Source organism: Rhodnius prolixus, unplaced genomic scaffold (genome assembly GCF_049639745.1).
Source record: "Rhodnius prolixus isolate KJV_2025 unplaced genomic scaffold, Rpr scaffold_6, whole genome shotgun sequence".
Lineage (NCBI taxonomy): Eukaryota > Metazoa > Arthropoda > Insecta > Hemiptera > Reduviidae > Rhodnius > Rhodnius prolixus.
The window spans coordinates 1071818-1093760 of NW_027411634.1; the positions used below are offsets into that span (position 1 = coordinate 1071818).

Below are 21943 nucleotides of genomic sequence, written 5' to 3' on the forward strand. Positions count from 1 at the left end.
TTAAACAAGGAAGTGGATCGCGTGCCGGTTGTTGTAAATATCTAGATATTGTATTCTCTATTCATTCACAGACAGGATGTATCCGGTCGGGGTTAGCCACAAAAAAAAAAAACTCAAGTCTACAGCGGAACTTTGACAATGCTACTATGTGCCACCTATATTTAACTTGTCTTTCATTACTGTTTTAGGCTGGAAATAGATAACATACACGCACTTAATTTCTCTGTACTTAAGTATACTTTGTAACAATTACTTTGTTTAAAAAAAAATGGAAGACACTCACACGACTTTTTCGCTCAAGTTACTGACAATGCGGTATTCTTGAGGCCATAAATATTTATTGAAAATGTTGAAGACGATGTATAAAATCTAAGAAAAATGGTTCATACTTAATTCTCACCAACTTAAAAATTTGGTAAAATATAACACTGAAACGTTACAGAAACTAATCCCTAAGTAAAACTTATAAGTCTACGTCTACATATGTAAGTAATGTATAAACGTAGTTTTTCAGAAAATCTTTGAAATCATTTTTGAGGAAATCCCAAAAAGAGAACAACCATGGACTAGACTTCCGATTGAAGAATTTTTCTAACAAATATAACCTTCCTACCTCAGAACCTATAAATGACCTTCCTACCTCAGTGAACCTATAAATAACCTTCCTACCTCAGTACCTATAAATATTTCCGTAAATTTTCAAAAATTGACACTAAAGGAAATCTGTATAAAGGAATAAAGGAAAGGAAAACACGTGCAGTGCCGTTTCCTCTTCCTCCAGACAGAACCTACAAAGGCTATCATCTGCCAGGCCCATGCGATGCATGTATTTCCTGAGCCTGTAGTGGCCCAGGTTAATAGGCCTACAGTTATCCTTATATCTCCACACGGCCTTGACGGATTAATTTTGCAGTCAGCTTTGGCGAATAGCCCCCTAATGAACTCCTTCGCCTGTCTCTACCCCGTGGTGGCAAGCCACCACTCTTGAGACCTACTTTCTGCACCCATAGTTTAATGGCCGTAATCTTAAGACACTTGGAGACCCCAAAATAGGACACTTCGTTGTCCCGCAGAGCGTTTCCTGGGCCAATAAATCTGCCACTTCGTTTCCCTTATGTCCTGAATGACCAGGCGGCACCCACACTAGAAAGACCTTATTTTGGTCAATAATTTCCTTCAGGGCACCCAGACAGTCCCCATACTAGCCTAGAATTGACCTGGTAAGAACCGATAGCCTCGCAGAGCCGCCTGACTGTCCAAGAAAATCACGACCTTCATCTCGACCAACAATCTCGGTAGCACAGAATCTAATTTGCAGCTAGCTCAGCCTAGGCTAACCGAAACACCTACATTTCGGCTTTCCCCTCCGTACACTCCCGCTTCTACCCCTTCCACCGTTTCTGGAGCCGTCCGTGTACCACATTGAGTCCCCCCTCACAACTAGGGGGAGACTGCGTCTCCTAGCCTCCCGGTCCCCAAATACAGACTTTGAAAGGCTTGTCGAAGCTATATTTTTGGGGGTCATAACATCCAAAGGCAGGCCCAAAATAGGGTCAGCCTCCAGCTTCTCATATAGCTCCTGATACGCTCCTCCCTGCCTAATGCTAATAGGAGCTTGTTCCTTCATAAGCCTGACCCCTGCTGCATTAGTGGAAGTGCCATTAATCGCAATTTCCGGTTTCAAATAAAAGTTATAGATATCTGCATATAGACAATAGTAAACCTGATTTAAAGAAATCAGCGTGTTTTATTTTTTAAAAAAATATTCCTAAAAGCTGGAAATTTTCATACTAAAGTTATTTTACTTCCGCTGGCCGATTTTTGACCACCAATAGCATCCTCAGTTGGTGCTTGAGCGAAACATCTAATCTCAACTTCCTGCAATTTGTTTTTTTTTGGTCTTTTGAGTAACGAATAATATGGACAGACAGACAGACACAGACCATTTGTCAAAACCACTTTTTCCGAAATAAAAAAACGCCCTCCTCAAAATGGGATATATTTCCGGTCAAAACTGAAAATCGATAAAATCTTTAGTCAATTGTTGATCATATTTCTTCCGCTTACTGCGTATTTGATACCACAAACTTCCGTTCTGCCGAAAAAAAATAGTGAAACAAATTTCCAAATGATTCATTGATAAAATTCCTTTCGTAAGTACTATTTCAGTGAATGAATTGGAACTCCCTGCCCCCCCCCCCAACACAATAAACTGTTCTATTCAAAAAAAACATATGGGTACACTTCAAAACAATAATAAAAAGAAAAGTACTAACAGCGTAGGCAGGTGTTGCGACAGAATGTACGACGACGACCTCTAAAACAGAATCAGTAGGTAGATATTCTGTGTAGTAGTAGTAGTGTGTTAGAAAAGTCTCGTTGTGTTCGTGTGCGTATCCCCCCCTCGTGCTTAATCTGCTGAATGAGCGGGTTGGGGGAGAGTGGTAAGTGGCCAGTAGGGTGGGTAAACATGAGGATTACGTACGTGTGAAATGGTTGGAGTGGGGGGGAGAAGCTGAAAAGGTCCATTGAAAACTTGTATGGTGATAAAAAGAGGAGGTGGTATATCTGAACCGGGGACAGAAGAGATATCTAAAGCCCACGCTTTGGTTAAGTCGGTTTTAGTTAAGTTGAGCGTGGGCTGTTTCCTCCCCTGGGCAAAACCAACGACATCTCGAAAAGCAGAAAACCGCTTCGCTCGCGGGGAGGGGGTAGTCGCTGTGCAAAGCCATGCTCCTATCGTAGTTTAGTTGCTTTTTACACAGTGACAAGTTCATTTTTTTTGGAGAAAAAAAAAAACAGTAATTGATCAATATCGATTATCTTATCGAATAGATAAGCTTACGTGTTCGAATTTCATTGCCTAAATTATTCCTTGCTAATAAGAAACATCTGCTTTGCTTGCGAATTTTTGTTCCATTATTATACCCAAATATCTTAAAAATTTTCGGGGAAAGATTTAGAATGACAAAAATATGCCACTTCCGCTCAGCCGAGGAAGACCTATTGGAGGAAGTCTTAGTTTTAGTGTTTTAGGTGAGTTTATTTTTTTCTTTAATTTCTCTGAAAAGTATTCTTAGAGCAGTGCTGCTTCCCAACCTTTTTTCTGGTCCATGGCACATTAGTCAAGATACCAAACAGTAAACGGCACACTAGCTCTGAAATGCTCCCATTTCACAGGCTTGTCCATCGGACATATTTTTCTGTCCCTTCCCATCCCATCCCATGGCAATTTATGCCTGTCCCATCCCATCCCATCCCACGGGATTCCCATTATAATATTAATATGGAATACAGTTCAAATAAATTAAATTTATGAAAGTTTACGTTTAGTGTCTACTAAATAGGACTACATGTTCAAAACGACAAAATTGAGAAAACCTAGACAGAGCCTTTAAAAAATCTAGGCAAACCTGAATTATTCTTTAGACTCGAAATCCTTCTCATAGCACCATGCAGTTACATAGATGATGAATGAATTCTATCTTGTTGCACTTACGCAACTGCAAATATCAGCCTAAATTTATTTTACAATATCAAGTATCGACTACCATGGGAAATACAAATGTGTGATGTCCCATCCCATCCCATCCCATGGGACGTTTCCCATGGCATCCCCATGGGAATAACATTCCTATGTACAACACTGCTATTTCATCTTGAAAATGACGTATTATGCTCTCAACTAGTGCTGTAATAACCACACTATTACTATCCTACAAAAATACAGGTTCTTGTGGCAGGCTGTAACATTAATAATAAACCCAATCATTACCGTTCTCTGTCAATACAATTAACTATACATGTATACAGTAGCAATGAATCTTATGACAAAGAAATTCTTTATTTTAATGCCCCGTTATTGATGCCATCAAGAAGTGCCTGTAATTCTTGTAAATCCGTAACTACAAAGAAAGTGATTAAAAGCACCTCTAATTAAGATTAAAGTTACAAAAACTAAACAGTCAATCAAGAACAGTCTACCAATATTTTTATATTTCTTAAGTATTTGTGTGTTTTGTTACAACATATTAGTACATATTTTTTTTAAATAAATCTTTAAGAATTAAACCGCAGTTAAATAGAAACATGAATCGACGATGACGCTCCCAAATTAGTGACGTCTATCGTCAAGGAAATTCGCGATTAACGAAGTCTTAAGATGGACCCGCTAAGAAAGAATGAAACTTAAAAATAAATAAATAAATAAATGATTTCAGACTTTCAGTGTTTTCGTCAGAAAACTGAGAGGAAATTAAGTTTTTATTACTGCGCATGCTCAGTAAGTTTGTGAGTCGCAATGAGTCTGTCAGGCTGTTCACTCCGAGAATAGATTCAGATGGAAAGAGACAGAGAGAGGGAACTCAATCCGGCTCTCATTTAATAATCTCAACTCGAACTGTTTAATGACACCCACTCGCATAAGAACTTAATTCCGTCATAGCTATCATACAATTTTATTACGCTTACTTTTTATTCTACTCTATTAATTTTTTATTATGACAGTTTAATTTGATTCTAATTGGTAATGATTATGATTAACATTTCAGTAAGCTAATTAAAATTGCTTTAATGATTTTAAACTAATCGTAAATACAATAATTAATAAACATTAGTGCATAAACTACCGAATATCAATTATGTGTCTGTCATTCTGTCCTGACTTTCAGTCGGTAGGCTGTGCAAAAGTTGATGTTTGGTTTAGCTGACATCAAGGCCATGTATCTATAAGTTTTTCGAAACATTATGCGGCTGAAAGTGCTGTTTTCTGAACTATTTTTCAGCGCCACTGTAGTCGAGCGGTTATAGGCTAGACCCGCAAAGCTAAGATGTATTGTTGGTTAGTGGATTCGATTCCTGGTCTAGGTGTTGGATTATATTTAATGGATAATATGAGAAATTTATAGTAAAGTATGTTAGGCGGTTATAGGCTAGACCCGCAAAGCTAAGATGTTTTGTTGGTTAGTGGATTCGATTCCTGGTCTAGGTGTTGGATTTTATTTAATGGTTAATGTGAGAAATTTATAGTAAAGTATGTTAGGCGGTTATAGGCTAGACCCGCAAAGCTAAGATGTATTGTTGGTTAGTGGATTCGATTCCTGGTCTAGGTGTTGGATTTTATTTAATGGTTAATATGAGAAATTTATAGTAAAGTATGTTAGGCGGTTATAGGCTAGACCCGCAAAGCTAAGATGTATTGTTGGTTAGTGGATTCGATTCCTGGTCTAGGTGTTGGATTTTATTTAATGGTTAATATGAGAAATTTATAGTAAAGTATGTTAGGCGGTTATAGGCTAGACCCGCAAAGCTAAGATGTATTGTTGGTTAGTGGATTCGATTCCTGGTCTAGGTGTTGGATTTTATTTAATGGATAATATGAGAAATTTATAGTAAAGTGTGTTAGGCTGTTATAGACTAGACCCGCAAAGCTAAGATGTATTGTTGGTTAGTGGATTCGATTCCTGGTCTAGGTGTTGGATTTTATTTAATGGTTAATGTGAGAAATTTATAGTAAAGTATGTTAGGCGGTTATAGGCTAGACCCGCAAAGCTAAGATGTATTGTTGGTTAGTGGATTCGATTCCCCTGGTTTAAGTCTTGGATTTTATTTAATGGTTAATATGAGAAATTTATAATAAAGGAAGTTAGGCGGTTATAGACTAGACCCGCAAAGCTAAGATGTTTTGTTGGTTAGTGGATTCGATTTCTGATGTCTAGGTCGTGTACTTTATTTAATGGTTAATATGAGAAATTTTGTTGTTAAGAATGTTAGTCGCCTTCCACGACACCAAATTTGGGTAAATAGACATAAAGACTGCCAGAAAAAAAAAGGCATTACTTTACTTTTACTTTGTAGGGCACAAGGCCATATATTTTACAGAAATATTACCTTAAAGGAAAAGCCTAAAAACAATTCCTACTCCTAGGTGGTATCCTAAATAGAATTTAGGTCTCAGATGACCGTTATAGACCACTATGAGCACTGTGTGTGTAGTAGAAAGCTGCGAGATATTTTTGAGTAATATTTGTGACAAATCAATTCACTTCTGGTGGAGGGATTTTAATCACTACGTCACAGTCAAATGCCCTGATGCTATGCCTTTTATGTTTTAAAGTTTTAGCTACCACTTTTGCCAACTCAGGGGGTTATTTCCGGTGCAATATTTGGCCATGATCCTTACCTAGTAAGAAGATAAATGTGCCGGTAGAACTCCATATTATATTAGATAATATTCTATTTTTATTACTACATATAATATTTTTTTCCGACACACGAGAGAAGTGCAGTTAATTTATATTTATAACTAAACTGTCTGCCAGGTAAGAAAGATGTGAGGCCACCTTGCTGCATAGTACGTGCAACTATGCGTATCCTCTATATGTAGATGATTAAAACAAAAAGAAATCTTTGCCGCTGATACTCCGCAGACCAACGCGTGTTGTTCGTATTCATTGCTTTCAGACAGAGAGAGAGGGAGATCAATTAGATAAAGTATGAATAGAGGAAGGTGAGGTTAACGATATAGAAGGCTGGGATTTTTTTTTTTTTTACTTTTTTATTTTTTTATTTTTTGGGATGTGCATTTGTGTGTCTGTATAGTTTTCTGGAAACAAAAAAAAAATTGCATCTAAATTAAATGAAGACAATTTATTGGTAGTTCGTGGTTTAAATGGCCAATAAAACGTGCGTTAAAGTCATCTTTTAATTAATTACTTTAGATGCATTTTATTTAGATGTAGATGTTTTGATTAGATTATCATCGAAACGCATTTTGATGTACGTACGGCTGAAGGAAGTTTTCTATTATTATAGGTTATACAGAGGATAACAGTCTATATTATAGTTTTCTCCTGGAGGAATTAAGTAGGACAAGGTTCAAGTACGGCTCGTTAAACCTTTGCCTTTATATGGAGCGTTTGTATGGTGAATGAAGCTAAGATTTGTTAGATCACAGTTTCCTGTAAGAATTATGGGGAAAAGGATACGTTTTTACGGGAAATGACTGTTTCGAACCTCGCTGAATAACAAAAAAAACATGATTTTTAGAAAATGACCTTTAGTCGGTGGATATTTTGTTCTGTAAAATATCTTAAAAACTAAACTTATTTTGTTATTTACAAACTATGTAATATATAATATACAATAAGTAAATAGGGAGAATGAAGGATAAATGGATACGTGAAAGGCAGGAGGAGAGAAACTACCCAGTGGTAGCGCTCTCTACAGGATACAATAATCTTTAGCAAGGATGTCTCGGGGACCACTGGCGATTCAGTCGGGCGAGGTGGATTATTAGCGATGTCAGAGGAAGCGAGAGACAGTACAAGAGGATTAGAGCTAGAACTTTTGGTATTTAGTCTTAGCGAGTTGGTCTATTGAAGGGAATGTTGAGGTCGGTGAGAAGAGTGAGGTTAGTCACCGTAGACAGGAGCGTCACCTATCTGTCGAAGTAATTTTGACTGAAATGTCTCTGTTACAGTCCGTATGTTTTGTAGGTTTGGCTGAACCCAAACAGTTCTAGTGCCGTAAGTCCACATAGGTTTGAGAATAGTGTTGTATATTAAGCTGTTTGAGTTCAATGGGTAATTTGGAGCGTCGTCCCAAGTAGTCTGTAAAGCAGTTTCGCACGTTTCGTCATTGCTTGTATTGTAAGTCTAGTATGTGGGTTCCACGTGAGTCTCTGTCTATAAACAGCGCACCAAGTAGCGCACCAGATCTGTACCTAGGAAGAGGATTGCTATTAAAGATGGCAGATGGACAGGAGCCCCGCCGGAGAGTAAACGTGGCATCTGGCATTTCTGTAGGTTCATTTTAATCCGCCACTTCTTTGCCCAGGATTCTATTTCATGTGTGTCTGTAACTTGTATGAAGCTGATGTAGGATCTCTACTTGTAGCTAGTATGGTTGTGTCGTCTGCATATGTACAGAGTAGTGTAGAGAGTTGTACAGGTATATCTGATGTGTATACTGTGTAGAGAACGGGGCCAAGTATACTTCCCTGCGGTACACTCTTAAAAATTAAAAATCATTTGAAGACCAAAATAATTCAGGGGACCAAAATTCCTAAACCGGAAGAACCCCTCACTCCCCAAAATAGTTCAGTTCAAAGTTCCAGAGCTATAGATGTAGAGCTATAAGTTTTGTACAGAACTTAGAAGCAATCTGGAGTTCATTAGAGTTGAAAGGAGAATTTACAGTTCCCCATAAAATCCGGAAAGACAAGTGACCTGTAAAAGAATGATCCAAGTATAAACGGTAAAGTTCATCGTGTGGGTGAATATATGGATTTGAAAAAAATATCTTGAACACTATTCTACCCACATTTATTGATTGTGACGCCTCCATAATTTTGACACCACAAAAAAAGTGTGTAATACAAGTAGGGGGGTTAAAATGGTGACACGTTGCCCAAGCTGTGTGCTTCACACCATAGCAACCAACTTTGTAATCCCATAAAGCTGATAAAGATTGATGGGGAGGGGAGAATTAAAACGCTAAACAACCAATCAAAAATAACGACAAATTATTCTATTTTTTCCAATACGTCACCAATATCAGCAATGACCTCATTACCGTCCAACTCATTCTACACCTCCAGATCTACATGTACTTCTGTTATGTTCCTACCTTGATCAATGTTATGTAATAACGGATATTATATTTTTGGTCTAGACCATTCTAAAAATCGCCTTCCCACTGTAATTTTTTTTGTACGCCCACTAAAATTGTAACTGTATTCCTTTCCTGTTAACTTTCAGTTTTCACTGAAATTACAAGTTTTTATGATGATTCATAAAAAAGAGAAAAAAAACACATGCTTATGTCATATTTAGCGCATTACTTATCGATGCATTCATAGTGAATTAAATTCCTCGTTTCCGGCAAAATATTCTATGGATCGGATATTACAGTAAATTGAAGAGAAATTTATTTCTCTTCCAAAAGAGATTATACGATATGGTAATTTGAGAATTTCCACGGAGAGAAAATAAAATCTGGTAGACTCACACGACTTTCTCTTACTGCTATTCTGGAGTTGTTGTCGTCGTACAGGAAGTTACACATCAAAATGCCCAAAACGAATTATACCTACCAGAAAAATAAATCAAATAAAAAAAAATTTTGATCTAAATAGTAGATTTAGAGAAATATATATGCACATACATACATGCGCACATGCATGTGCACCCAGAGACATGAGTGGAATGGACGATGACCATCCCAGTGATGGAGAAGCCGTTATTTCCCCTAGGTTGGCAAGCTTACGCGGCAACCATTCTTGGAGGTCGGCGTTATGCGTTGAGATGGCCACCAAGTGTTGTAGTAGACATGTTGTGGATCAGAGAGTTGTAATGACTGTTGTCAGATTTGTAGTGTAATTTTGTGTACCGAGATTGGGGGCTCTATTTTCAGAAACTAAGAGGAATATTTAGATCAGAGTGTATTGTGTGATTGGAGACGTAGAATCTGGAGCGTTAACTACTGTTCTCAGGAATTTAGACCGCAAGGTTTGAAGTCGGTTGATGTTCAATTTTTTTTTGGCACTTCCGTATTCCGGTACGTCCATATTGGGGTAATTAGGGCGATATATAGTTTTCTTTTATTGATCAGGACCAGTTACGAAGACATTATATTCTCCACCAACATTTATGTGCTTAAGTCGATAGCAGAGCTAGCAATGAAATATGAATGTATTTAAAAGCTATAGCCGAATTAGAATGAATGGAAGAAAATGCTTAGAGAAGGATTACGTGATTTTAATTTTGGTTAAGCTATAAGGATGGCAGGAGCACAGAGTGCTGCTCCATCCATTAGCAGTAGTTTATGTAAATAGCAGTATATAGTAGAATGATGAATGTGTGAAGCGAATGTATTTGTAGGTAAGAATGGAGAGTGAGTGATATTCTAGTGATAAGCACCTAGACGATGCTGGCTGTATGGCGGAAGCCAATGCCAAAAAAAAAAAATCAGGACCAGTTTAGAACGATTGTCGAGTAGTCTTTTCAACATTTTGTACCTGAGATTGAGGTCAATTCGTTTCGAGTCTCGTGTGTCGGGGTTCCATGTTAGTCGTTTCTCAAGATGTAGTCAGAGATATCGTACTTGGTTAGTATTGGGTGGAGAAGAGAAATTTTTTAAGGAATTTTTGTAAAAAAATTAAAATTCCATCCAGGATAGTGGTACTTCCGGTAATTTTTGGCGTATTTGGGGGGGGGGGGATTTTCCATAAAACCGGATGCATGCCACGGAGAACAAAATCAAAGGTTTTAAGGGAAGTCATCTTGAAGAAAACCTTTAAAAAGTAAAAAAAAAAAAATCTATTCATCAACGTAGTTCTTCCGGTAGCGTCATTTTGTTAGTATTATTTAATGTTAGTTGATTAGTGATAGTTTATCTTTTTTTCAGTACACTTATTCAGAACATCGAACATTTTAGCATCAAGTCTAAATTAACTCTGGCTCTGGCTACAGTTTTTAAAATTTATTTTTCTCGCTAAAATACTTCGAACTGAGTGTTAGTCCTAAATATCCTAGTAGCGGGAAAAGCAGGTTTAAAGAAAATCGAGAAAAATCGCAAACAAAATAATCGATTCAAAGTAAAATCGACTTTATTCAAATATTCGAAGGTTTTTTGCAGAATTTACTGGCCACGATTAAAATAATCGTTTTAAAATTAATAATATACTATTATTTCATCATAAATATTATCATAACCGGAAAGGAATATCAGAATATTTATGGTTCATTTAAATTTTCATTAACGATCAGATAATAAAAAAGTGATATCGAGAAACAATTTCAATTTCAATTTTTTACAAATATTTTAAAGCAAAACTAAATATTTAGTGCAAATTCTAAGGTTTTCCTTATTTTTTCACTTTAGTCCTTGAACAGGAAGAAATATTGTAATCGTGCCGAATTTTCGATCTTCAGAGTTAACAGGAAATACGTACATATCTCAAGGAATGTAGATTCAGGTTAATTTAGGACTATTGCGCCGTTGATACTTTCTTCAAGAATATCGTGCTTATTTAGAATTACTTTTTTTCTTTTTTTTTGAAAAATGATCTTATGGTGTGAGGGGGCGTCCCAAAGAACCCCCTCAGAAGTAGTGCTGCACGAGAAACGAGACGAGACTTGAGCAACCGAGATCGAGACATGATATATATCTCGTCGAGAAATCTCGGTCTCGTCTCGGTTTTTCAAATATTAATTTTTAGCTACAAAATTATAAAATTGTGTTCTTTATTAATAAATAATCATTACGGGTATTGAATTAATTATTAAAAGTTACGATTTTATTATATATGTTCAATATTACTACATCTATTTGACTTCGAATTACATAAGTAAAGTAAGCAAAGTAAAGTAATCGACTATTTTTTCAGGCCGGGCTTTACGTCCAACTACCAATTAGGTGTCGCGGACGGAGGCAACTAGCAAACATACTTTACTGTAAATTTCTTTTATTAACCATTAAATAAAATCCAAGGCCTAGACCAGGGGAATCGAATCCACTAAACCAACAATACATTTTAGCATTGCGGGTCTAGCCTATAACCGCCTAATATACTTTACTATAAATTTCTCATATTAACCATTAAATAAAATCCAAGGCCTAAGACCGGGAATCGAACCCAGTACCACAATTCACATTAGCTTCGCAGGTCTCGCACCGCTCGGCTACCTTGGCGGCCCCCTTCGAATTACAAAAAATTCACTAAATTTCACTATTCATATCATTCATTCATTCCATTTCATAAATTTCACTATTAATAATCTAATACTTTGAACTTTGATATTATTTGAATTAAATTTTAGAATTTTGGAATTAGTGAATTTGAAAAAAAAGACTATCTATGCACCTAAAAAATATTGCCACAAATTTTCGTTTTTAAGATACACTTTGCCCAAGCATTGATACATAAAAGAGCTTTTACTGAGTCAGAAGTTAGAGAAGATCTTCTATTGGTCATTATCATCGCAGCTTGCGAAAATAATCTTTCCGATGGCACTGAAGTTGCACAGATACTAAAAATATCTTTTGCCATTCTAGACAAATTTTTGAAGGAATTCTCAAGTGTTTTCCACCAGTCTAAAATGTCAACGTCTACTGGTGCTTGGTCTAATTTGGTGTGATTAATTATTTCTGTCTTCCATGCTTCGGTGATATTTGCTGATTTTTGAGCAAATGGTGCAAAAATATTGATGCAGTCGTCGTCGTCGCCAAAGGTGAATCATCAGATTCTTTATCTTCACCAACAGCCATAACTAATGGAGCGGGAAGTTTGTTGGGAGGTGTATTTTTTTATTTCACGAATCGACTTGTTATAGCAGGCAGATATGTGATTTGGGACTTTCATTTGGCGCGTTTTTAACATCTTTTTGAAATTATATAAAGATATATAACAGTAATAGTAATATATGATGCATTGAAGTGTAAGTAGTTGTCTTCTTTTACACACATTTTCATTACCAATATATAAATTAAAATAATTATTAGAAAATAATAACATTTTTTGAAAAGATTATTAATAGCAAACCGCTTTTAATACTTAAACAAAAATTCAAAAAACCGAGACCGAGACCGAGATATCTCGACGATACCGAGACTTGAGCGACCGAGACCGAGACCGAGACCGAGATCGAGAGACTGCATAAAGTCTCGCCTCGTCTCGGTCTCGTGCAGCACTACTCAGAAGTTCTGATTTATTATAAGGAAGCAAACTAACATTTAGTAAAAGTTCCATTAATTAATTTTTTTTTTTCTGTCGACATTTGCGGATATTCTCTTTTTTGGCCGCCTTTCATTATTCCTTTTTCCCTCCTAATTTTGGAAGTACTGATATCCGGTGAAATTCGTGCACAGATACACGTCATGAGTGCTGTATTTTTTATCTTCCCCTACTTTGGTTTCCGCATTTCATCCAACAAACTAGGCTTTTAAACTTTACATCTGACTTTACCACTTGTATCTGGTACAGCAAAAAAAAAAAACTGTGATACAGTTATAAATGATCTGTCCGATGTTTGTCCTACTAACCTTTAATCGATATATCGAGTAGAGAAATAAATAAATAGTGATCAGGACTCCTGTACTACTCTCTCTGTAGTCAGATATTGGAATAATTTCTTCAAATTTGGGAGCTTTTAACGAAAACGTTCATTTATTGGAAGGACACTCAATAATACTTTGGGAAAGTCTATGACCTGGGCAATGAAAATAAAAGTCACCTTCAGTCACGACTTGTTGGCTAAGAAGTTCGACACTCTAGCACGGGCAAGATACTAAACCATATGTGCCGGAGTAAAGTAAAGTAAACTAATCGACTATTTTTTCAGGGCGGGGTTTAACCTCCAACTACCAATTAGGTGTCGTGGACGGGTGGGGGGCGGAAGCTCATAGTTTACTAAAAACAATTTTTGTTCTAACAAATAAAAAGTAGCCATACGCGGGATTCGAACCGGCGATCTCTCGCATACGAAGCCAAGCTCTTGACGCTACACCAACACTCTTCCCAAGATTAAGATTGACATAAGGAGGTTTTAGGGAGGGGAATAATTATAGCGAACCCAGATAAAATATAATGGATAACCCAATTATCTGCAAACCTATCCTAAAACACCACCGAGAAGCCTTTATACCTAAATTTTTGCAACACTTGTAACCTGAATCATTGAAAGAATTACAGACAACGCCTCCTGCAGGCGACTCCTGATCTCATCGAAAAGCTATCGTCCCTCACATGTACAATTAGTATCTTGTAGTAACCCATTTATTGTTTCTGTTTTCAGGTAAGTGTGGATCGATTGTTCCTGTTCCTTTCTTTGACAATTGTATCGATTGTAAGTTTACAGGCGGTAAGTACATGATTTTTTATTAGATCGATTAGCTTTACAATGAAAGAAGTAATTACTAATATTGAATGACGTCATTTTCATTATGTAATTTTAATCTTGCAAGACCAGACATGTCAGCAATTTCAATCAAAACGTTTGACAGACAGTTGGCGTTCATTTCTACACCAATAAACTCACTCTTCATGACGACCTCAACATTCCATTCGTACAAGAACTTGCCAAGATGGAATATCCCAAGTTCCATACTCTGTTCTCTGTAATTGCTCTAATCCATTTCTACAGTCTCAAAGCCCCCCACTGTCATTGCTGGCAATATACCTTGCCAACACAATCGTCAATGGCCCTCCACGACTTCCTCGCAGTCTGAAGATCATCATCATTCATCTATTTCCTTCAGAGCTCGCTACCACGGGGTAGTTTCTCTCTCCTCCTGCTCTTCACGCCCCATTTACATCTTCACTATTCACATTTGTGCAGAAAAGGAGGAAATACTGTTTGTATGAACAGTAATACTGAGATTTAACAATTTCCTTAGAAACATTAGCAGCTATGGATTGGGTGAACGGAGGGGCTCAGGGAGGACCTCAAAACAGATATATTTCGTGGTGAAAACTGCAAAATTCTGGACCAATACCTGAGTGAGATGAAAGCCCCCCCCAAAAAAAAACAAATCTAGAACACCAAAGCAGAGTAAGAACCTTGATGAAGTAACCCGATAAATGTTTGAATGAAACTTTTACCCATTCACAAAGTGTGATAATACATTCAGAGGTGAGAGAGAGAGAGAGAGAGAGCTACAACTCTACACAGCGCAACAGGTGATGGGGAGAATTGAAGGAAGAGAGAAGTATGCGTAGGTGTGACTTAACATTCGTTCGGTTGTCATGGAACCAGGAACGTAAACGTTAGTCGTTGTCCTTGGGGGGCAGAGAGCCTCGCCAGTAAAACTTTGTAGCATCATTTAGTTAGTTATTTGTCTGTGTGTGTGAAATCGCCTAGACGTGTGGGCGACTAGTTTCAAAAAAAACTTGCATTACCCCCTCCACACTTCCAAAGAGCTGGACTTTGAGGAAACCCTTTAAAAAAAAAATGGATGCCAGAAATAGTAGGAGAATGTATTAATGAATAATCAATAATTACGTAGGAAGAAATTAGGGAAGAAGACCTTGAAATATGAACAGGTGCAGACTGATAAACAAACCGAATGCATAGTGTATCTTTTTTTTATTTTTTTCTCCATCACCGGACAATCAGCTGTAAAATGCTAAGGACCAACAGCTGGATTCGATCTCCGCGTTGGAAATCTGACCATCTAACCAATAGGAATAGTTTTATTCGTGTTACTAGTACGCCAAGTGATTTCCGGCCCTCCCCGCACCTTGTTAATGGGGAACATTACGATTTTCAGCAGTAAATAACACGAACAATTTCGAAATCCTTCGACTACCGGAAGTAGCTTTTTTTGGGAGGGAATTTTTCTCACGGAAAATAACCACAACCACGATTTTTGATTCATCATCACTAATTATGTTCCAATAATTCGTAGTTTTGAAATGTAATACGTAATTGAAAATTATCTTGTAGGAAAAAGTCGTGGCGAGTTTGCACGCTATTTTTATTTCCCCCTCCCCCCAGAAGTGAAAATCCGGTGAAACTTACACACACAAACACAAAAAAACACATTGATGTCCGAAATTATTACTTCCTGCAAAAAAAACTACGTAAAATCGGAAGTTTACAATAATAACCCATTCATACTTAGTAAAAATCATTGATACTAATATTTATGAATCAAAATTTTTGAATGAATATTCATGATAATTTTTTTTTTTGAATGAACGCTTTCAATACCCATTACACTAGTACGATATCTATATCGTTATATCATTGATAAAAAAGGTTTTTAATTTGGTAAACAAAAAAATTGTGCACCCCCCTCCTTCAAGAGATTAACAAAAATATGCTGCTAAAATAATTCTGATAACCAAAAAAATATCAATGAAATTGATAAGAAACTAATTCATTCAGTTGAAAATTACGTAACTACCAAAATTATAAATAGGATTTTTTTAAAATGGTTGTATTTTTTTAATTAAATTTTTCTTAGGGGCTGATTTGATTAAATAATATGTAATAGTAATAATAATAGGGAAGGAATTAGCTATGCGGTTAGCGTACTGGACTCCCACGCGCTGGTCCCAGGTTCGAATCCAGCTGCTGACCCTTAGATTTTCTCTTCCTAGGAGCTTCTTACAGCTCACTGTCCGGTGATGGACAGTGGTTTCTGTAAAGAGAGAACACTGTCCGGAGGCCGGCAGTACACTGAAAAAAGCTCCGGGCGCCAATAACTACTCTGCTCTAGAGTATTAACATAAGATGTCAAAAATTTTATTCTTGGCATATTAATTTCCCCACAAAGGGTGGCGAATATCAAAAAAAATTATATATCACCAGAAAACTGAGCCCGCCCCCGTAGCCAAAAATAAATCTGGTGTGAACAGCTCCAGAATACTTCCGGTGGAGAAAAAAAAGTAGCCGATAATTAGAATCATGATCATGATCGTGATACTTCCGCTTATACGACTTATTAAGAAAAAGAGGAAATACTGATCGCTGTTCATTCTCCAAAAGAAAAGAAAAAAAGTGGCACAGCTTCCGGCAGAGGTGTGAAAGTGTTGACATGATAGTATAGTTTCCACTACTTTAATCAAATGAAAGTTATGAGCCTTTCCGTTGACCTCCATTTCTATTTAATTATATTTCTTTAATTGACAATTTTACATTAACTTTTAATTACTAAACAATTATTTGTTTGTTTCCATTCTTCGTAAGTATATTTTCAGAATTGGTTTTTAGTTCTTAAACTCGGCAGCATTGCTTCAATCAAACTTCCGCTTATCTGTATACTTGTTCTAAAAATGGGCAAGGGTCTAGTTAGATCATTTTTTAGGGTTCTTAACATCTCAGCCTAACCGCAAGAACAGTACTCAATACTGCAGTACACTTGAACAGTTGTTATAGCAACATCTTTAGAGGTAGTCGATTGTACAGCTCTGTTTGGGTACAGCAAACATGCAAGACACAAACTGCTGTTTTTGAGGTTATTTCAACTATTTAATATTTCACTTAGAAAGCTTAACAAAGGATGCCAAGGAAAAGTTTGGATCACATCCGGCTCAACCGGAAGTACCATTTTTCTTGAATAGATTTTTCCACTTTTCTTAGGATTTCCCTTAAATCTGCCACACTCTTATTTGAAAATGCTGCAGGAAAAGCCTATTAACCAGTTAAGGCGTGGAATTTAGTTGTAAAAAAAAAAAAAAAAAACCCACAGCGTGCGGAATTAAATTCAGACAATGACGTGTACACACGTCGAACGCAGGGCAAAACAACCAAAAGTTTACAATAGTCGTGATAGTCACTGCAATCTCTGGGGCTTGAGATTACCAGAGCATTCTGTGCTCATTCAAAAATCTTGCACCGCTTCACGTATACATTGCTCTTGGTTAACCAGGGACGACGCAATAGCTTTTTGAATACTGTGCAAAATGAAATCATGCTCGTACTGAGGTTTGAACCTCCTATCTAAGGTAAAAAACGGGCATTGCACAAGGGTTGAGAGCTTCTATTTGTGTGAGGTAATTCCCCAATCTCTAATGCGGAGACCAAACATGTACCAACCACTTATCATTTGGCTGGCTCCCTCCTGCCCCTCCGTATAAAATACTTGGCAGTTCTATTGATAAGATACAAGGAAACATCCCCACCAAATAATATTCTTATTTGTATTTTATTAAAATTTCGAGTTTTTATAGTTAATGGCAATTTTATATTTTTTACGAGTATAACACGTCGAACGCGCACTGTAATAGAGATTTGGTTTGAAGTGTATACACGTCGAACTCACTTAACTGGTTAAGGAAAGAAGGTGGGTTTTGAATTTCCCCTATGTCGTCATTTACTTATACACTATTAGGAAGGAAGGAATAGAGAGTCGAAGGCAACTTTTCAAACGGAAGTTATCTATTTAATGAAATAATTTTTCACTCTATTTGCACTTTTTTTGTCGAAAATCGTGCTTAAGTTCAAGTTGAGGAAGTACATTGAGTGTATTTCCTGTCAACTATAAGTTCATTCATTCATTGACCAAAGGTGCTCATTCATTCAACACAAAACAGCCGTATAACTTCGAGTTTTATTTTATATTATTCCTGTATACTTAATTTATTGACTTTTTTATTACCCTCTTGTTGTAAAAAAAAAAAAGATTTATAATTTAGTTACCATTTGTTAAGGTTTTGAGCTCTTAACATCTGTAACCGCAAGGCTATTTAGTTAGCCGTGTAGGCGGGAAAAATATACCTGACGATAAATTATTCTTTATAATCGTAAATTTTATTATAAAAACTTATCATCTGTTTTATAACTTTAAGGATGAATAAAGATCCATTATTTAATGACAATTTTCCACTATATTTCCTGTTTATTATTAAAGGAAGTCCCCCAGACATTTTGTTATATAGGTGTCCTCTAGGGAGTTTCAAAAAATATTGACTTTTAAATTTTAAAGTGCGCCGGGCCGAAAATCAAAGTTCATTTAAAAACAAAAAGTTTCGTCTGTAGTACAGCAAAATTGATTATATTGTTATAATTTGAAATTGATTGATCGATAGTAAATCAATTTCAAATTCTAACAATAAATGCAAAATATTCCCTAATTTAGACGTTCCAGTAACCAAAATTATTTGTTTTTTTAAATTCTGTACGAAACACATAAAAAATTAAGTGATTTTAACGTTAATTAATCGAAATCTTTCAAAAATGAATATTTTTCTTAATATTTTTTTTTTTTTAAATACAGCTTCTCTCTTCATCCCACCCTTCGCACAGCTAAAAAAACACGTAATTCCGATATCGAAACTCCAAATCGAAAATATATCTGTTCGATAGCTATCCAACAGTATACGAGGGTCGTTTGAAAAGTCCGTGCAAAGTCAGAGAGATAGCACCACTGGCGCGTATCGAGGTTATGTTTAGTTAGTAGCATCTCTTGGAAGAACACACACCAAGTTTCAGCCAGATCGGTCTATTTCTTTGTGTTTGGCATTCGTTTGAATCGAGGAAGTCGAGTGATTTTCAAAAAATGGACGAAAAAGAATTTCGTGTGTTGATTAAACACTACTTTATGAAAGGCAAAACGCCTCAGGAGACTAAAGAGAAGCTTGATAAACATTATGGTGACTCTGCACCTTCGATTAGAACAGTTTATAAGTGGTTTCAAAATTTTCGGAGTGGCCATATGTGGCACAAGTGACGCTGAACGTTCTGGACGCCCTGTTGAGGTTACTACTCCAGAAATCATTGATAAAATCCATGATATGGTGATGGATGACAGAAGAGTGAAGGTGCGTGAGATTGCTAGTGCTGTGGGCGTCTCGATTGAACGGGTACATAATATTTAAACTATTACAGGTGCATATTATTCATCGTTATTGGACCGTTTGAAAACCGAGCTGCAAGAAAAACGCCCACGATTGGCCCACAAAAAAGTCCTTTTCCATCACGACAACGCACCAGCTCACACCTCAGCAGTTGTGGTCGCAAAATTAATGGAAATAGGGTTCCAACTCGTTTCACATCCCCCCTATTCTCCAGACTTGGCTCCCTCGGACTACTATTTGTTCCCCAATATGAAGAAATGGCTGGCGGGAAAAAGATTTTATTCAAACGAGGAGGTGATTGCAGAAACGAATGGCTATTTTTCAGACTTGGACAAATCCTATTATTCGGAAGGGATCAACAAACTAGAGCAGCGTTGGACGAAGTGTATAAGCCTAAAAGGAGACTATGTTGAAAAATAAAAAAGGTTTACCCCAAAAAATTAAGTAGTTTTTATTTTTGCACGGACTTTTCAAACGACCCTCGTATTAACCAACAGTACAAACAGACAAACCTTTCCCTACCAGATTTAAATGTACATAACGCCAAGGTACTGCTCAAGTCAAAACATTTTATGTCCTACAGTTTCCTTGTAAAAGAATAAAATTAACCTTTACAAAAAATAAATATATTATTAAAATAAAGTGGCACACATATATAAGAAATTTATTATAGTGAAGAAACATTTATTGTACATAATATGCGGGCCGTGCTAACCAATATGTTACTTATGTACTTGAACATAAATTTACATGAATTTATTTTTTCATAAATTTTTGAATGTATTTTTTAACACATCGATATTTATTTATAAAGGAGAAAAAAATTGAATATAAATATAAAGTATTTAGAAGATTAAAAAATAAAAATGAAATGCTAGTTAATGAGAATTAATGTTCGCATTTAAGAAATGATATTAAATTATTTCTTTGTCGGTTGGGGTTTCTTAATCGATTAAAATAATCGATTTATTTATATAAAGATATATCCTTTTAAATAATTACAATTAAGCATTGACAGTTTAGTTTTGGACCGATTGTGGTTCTATATGTTATAAATTCTCGTGAGTAGTTCTTCTCTTTTTTCTCTTTTTTTTTACTTTCTCTTACTAAAGTAAGAGAAGTATTACGATTACGTCAAATTTTCTATTTCAAGTTTAAACCGGAAATATCTTTTAAGGTCCCCCGAGTCCGAAAAAAGTTGTGTGAACAAAATATCGTAAAATTTAGAAATAGCAGGAAGCTGGTACTTTATATTTAGATTGGACCTGACTGCCAGCTGGCGATCGAAATCTCTACCGGAAGTACCCCTTTACTGAGAGGTTTTCTGACATTTTAGGGGTTTTCCTACAAAATGGCACAATTTTCTTTAAACTGCTTATCCTCGTTGCACTAGTGTAAGATTTTTGAACCCGGGATGGGACCACTACTCCTCACGGCACTGCAGCCACAAGAGGCTTGTATTGCTAGTTCCCTTTTTCGGATCTAGTAGACGAAACCTCCCCGTACTAAGAAAGATGAGGACTTTCCATATTAGTTCTTTTTGCGCTACCATCTCCTTTGTTTCTCAAAGAGCTAAATGTTTCATAGCGCAACCACTCAACAGGTGAGAAGGAGAGGCCGTCTTCTCCTCTTCCTGACCACAATCTGTACACTGGTTCCGAGGTAATAAGCCCCCACCTGGTGCAGATACTTTCTGAATCTATAGTGCCCCGCGTGAACAGACCTGTAGATCAGAGTAATCAGATTCCCACCCAAGGACAAAGTCTCTTTAGTTCTTTGCTTACACAGCCAAGACATCATAGGCTTGCTGTGTTTATACACAAGTGTAAACTTTGTTATTTAAACTGGGAAGTAAGGCGCCACGGTAGCCGAGCGGTTATAGGCTAGACCCGCAAAGCTACGATGTATTGTTGGTTTATTGGGTTCGATTCCCGGTCTAGAAGCCTTGGATTTTTTAATTAAATGGTTAATAAAAGAAATTTACAGTAGAGTATGTTTGCTAGTCGCCTCCGTCCACGACACCTAATTGGTAGTTGGACGTTAAGCCCGCCTGAAAAAATAGGCATTCACTTTACTTTTTATAAACAGGGAATTAGAGGAGTCTATCCTGAAAGCTTCAATTCCTCAAAGTACCCCCCCCCAAAAAAAAGGAAGTACACATTTACATTTTTTTTTTGAAGAGTGGACATTTTTTGTGACAATCGATGACGCAAAAACTGTTCCAATGACGTATACTTTACTTCAATATTTAAAAATAACTCTTTTTATTTCATCATTTATTTTAGTCATAAACGAAGAAAATGCATGAACAGTTTTTCATTGTATTCACCGAAGCGTGGGTAACTTTATGAGCATCATGACAGGTGTACTGAGACTGGTCTTGCAGATGCATCCATAAATAGATGAATATGACTCATGTTATTATCGAGAAGCCAGTGGTGGATCAGCACAGGAAGTTTGATGATCATAGATTAACAACTTCCGTTGTTTTATAATCACGCAAAGTGTGCTGCTTCATTATCTTTTTTTTTTTCCATTAAAGTTTAATCTATCTACCATTTTATAGAAGGCAATGAGGCCGCCACGGACACGGAAAGCTTCTGTGGAGTTTTTCTCAGGCCCCCAGATTTTGTTGGTGGA

General features: G+C 36.6%; 2 protein-coding genes across 8 annotated transcripts in view; one reads left to right on the forward strand and one right to left on the reverse strand.

Moving 5' to 3' along the window:
* Positions 1–21943, reverse strand: part of LOC141461006 (uncharacterized) — a 463946-nt gene that overhangs the window by 352526 nt on the left and 89477 nt on the right. The window lies entirely within an intron of this gene.
* The window catches only part of rols (zinc-RING finger and ankyrin repeat domain-containing protein rolling pebbles), a 280008-nt gene that overhangs the window by 175271 nt on the left and 82794 nt on the right, over positions 1–21943 (forward strand). For 2 of the 7 annotated variants that reach the window (XM_074141594.1, XM_074141600.1), the window contains exon 1: positions 2618–3036. The exons of the other annotated variants lie outside the window; for them this stretch is intronic. In XM_074141594.1, the coding sequence (XP_073997695.1) occupies positions 2976–3036 (61 nt within the window). In that variant the 5' untranslated portion in view covers positions 2618–2975. Of the gene's footprint in view, positions 1–2617; positions 3037–21943 lie in introns of those variants that run through there. 7 annotated transcript variants of the gene reach the window in all.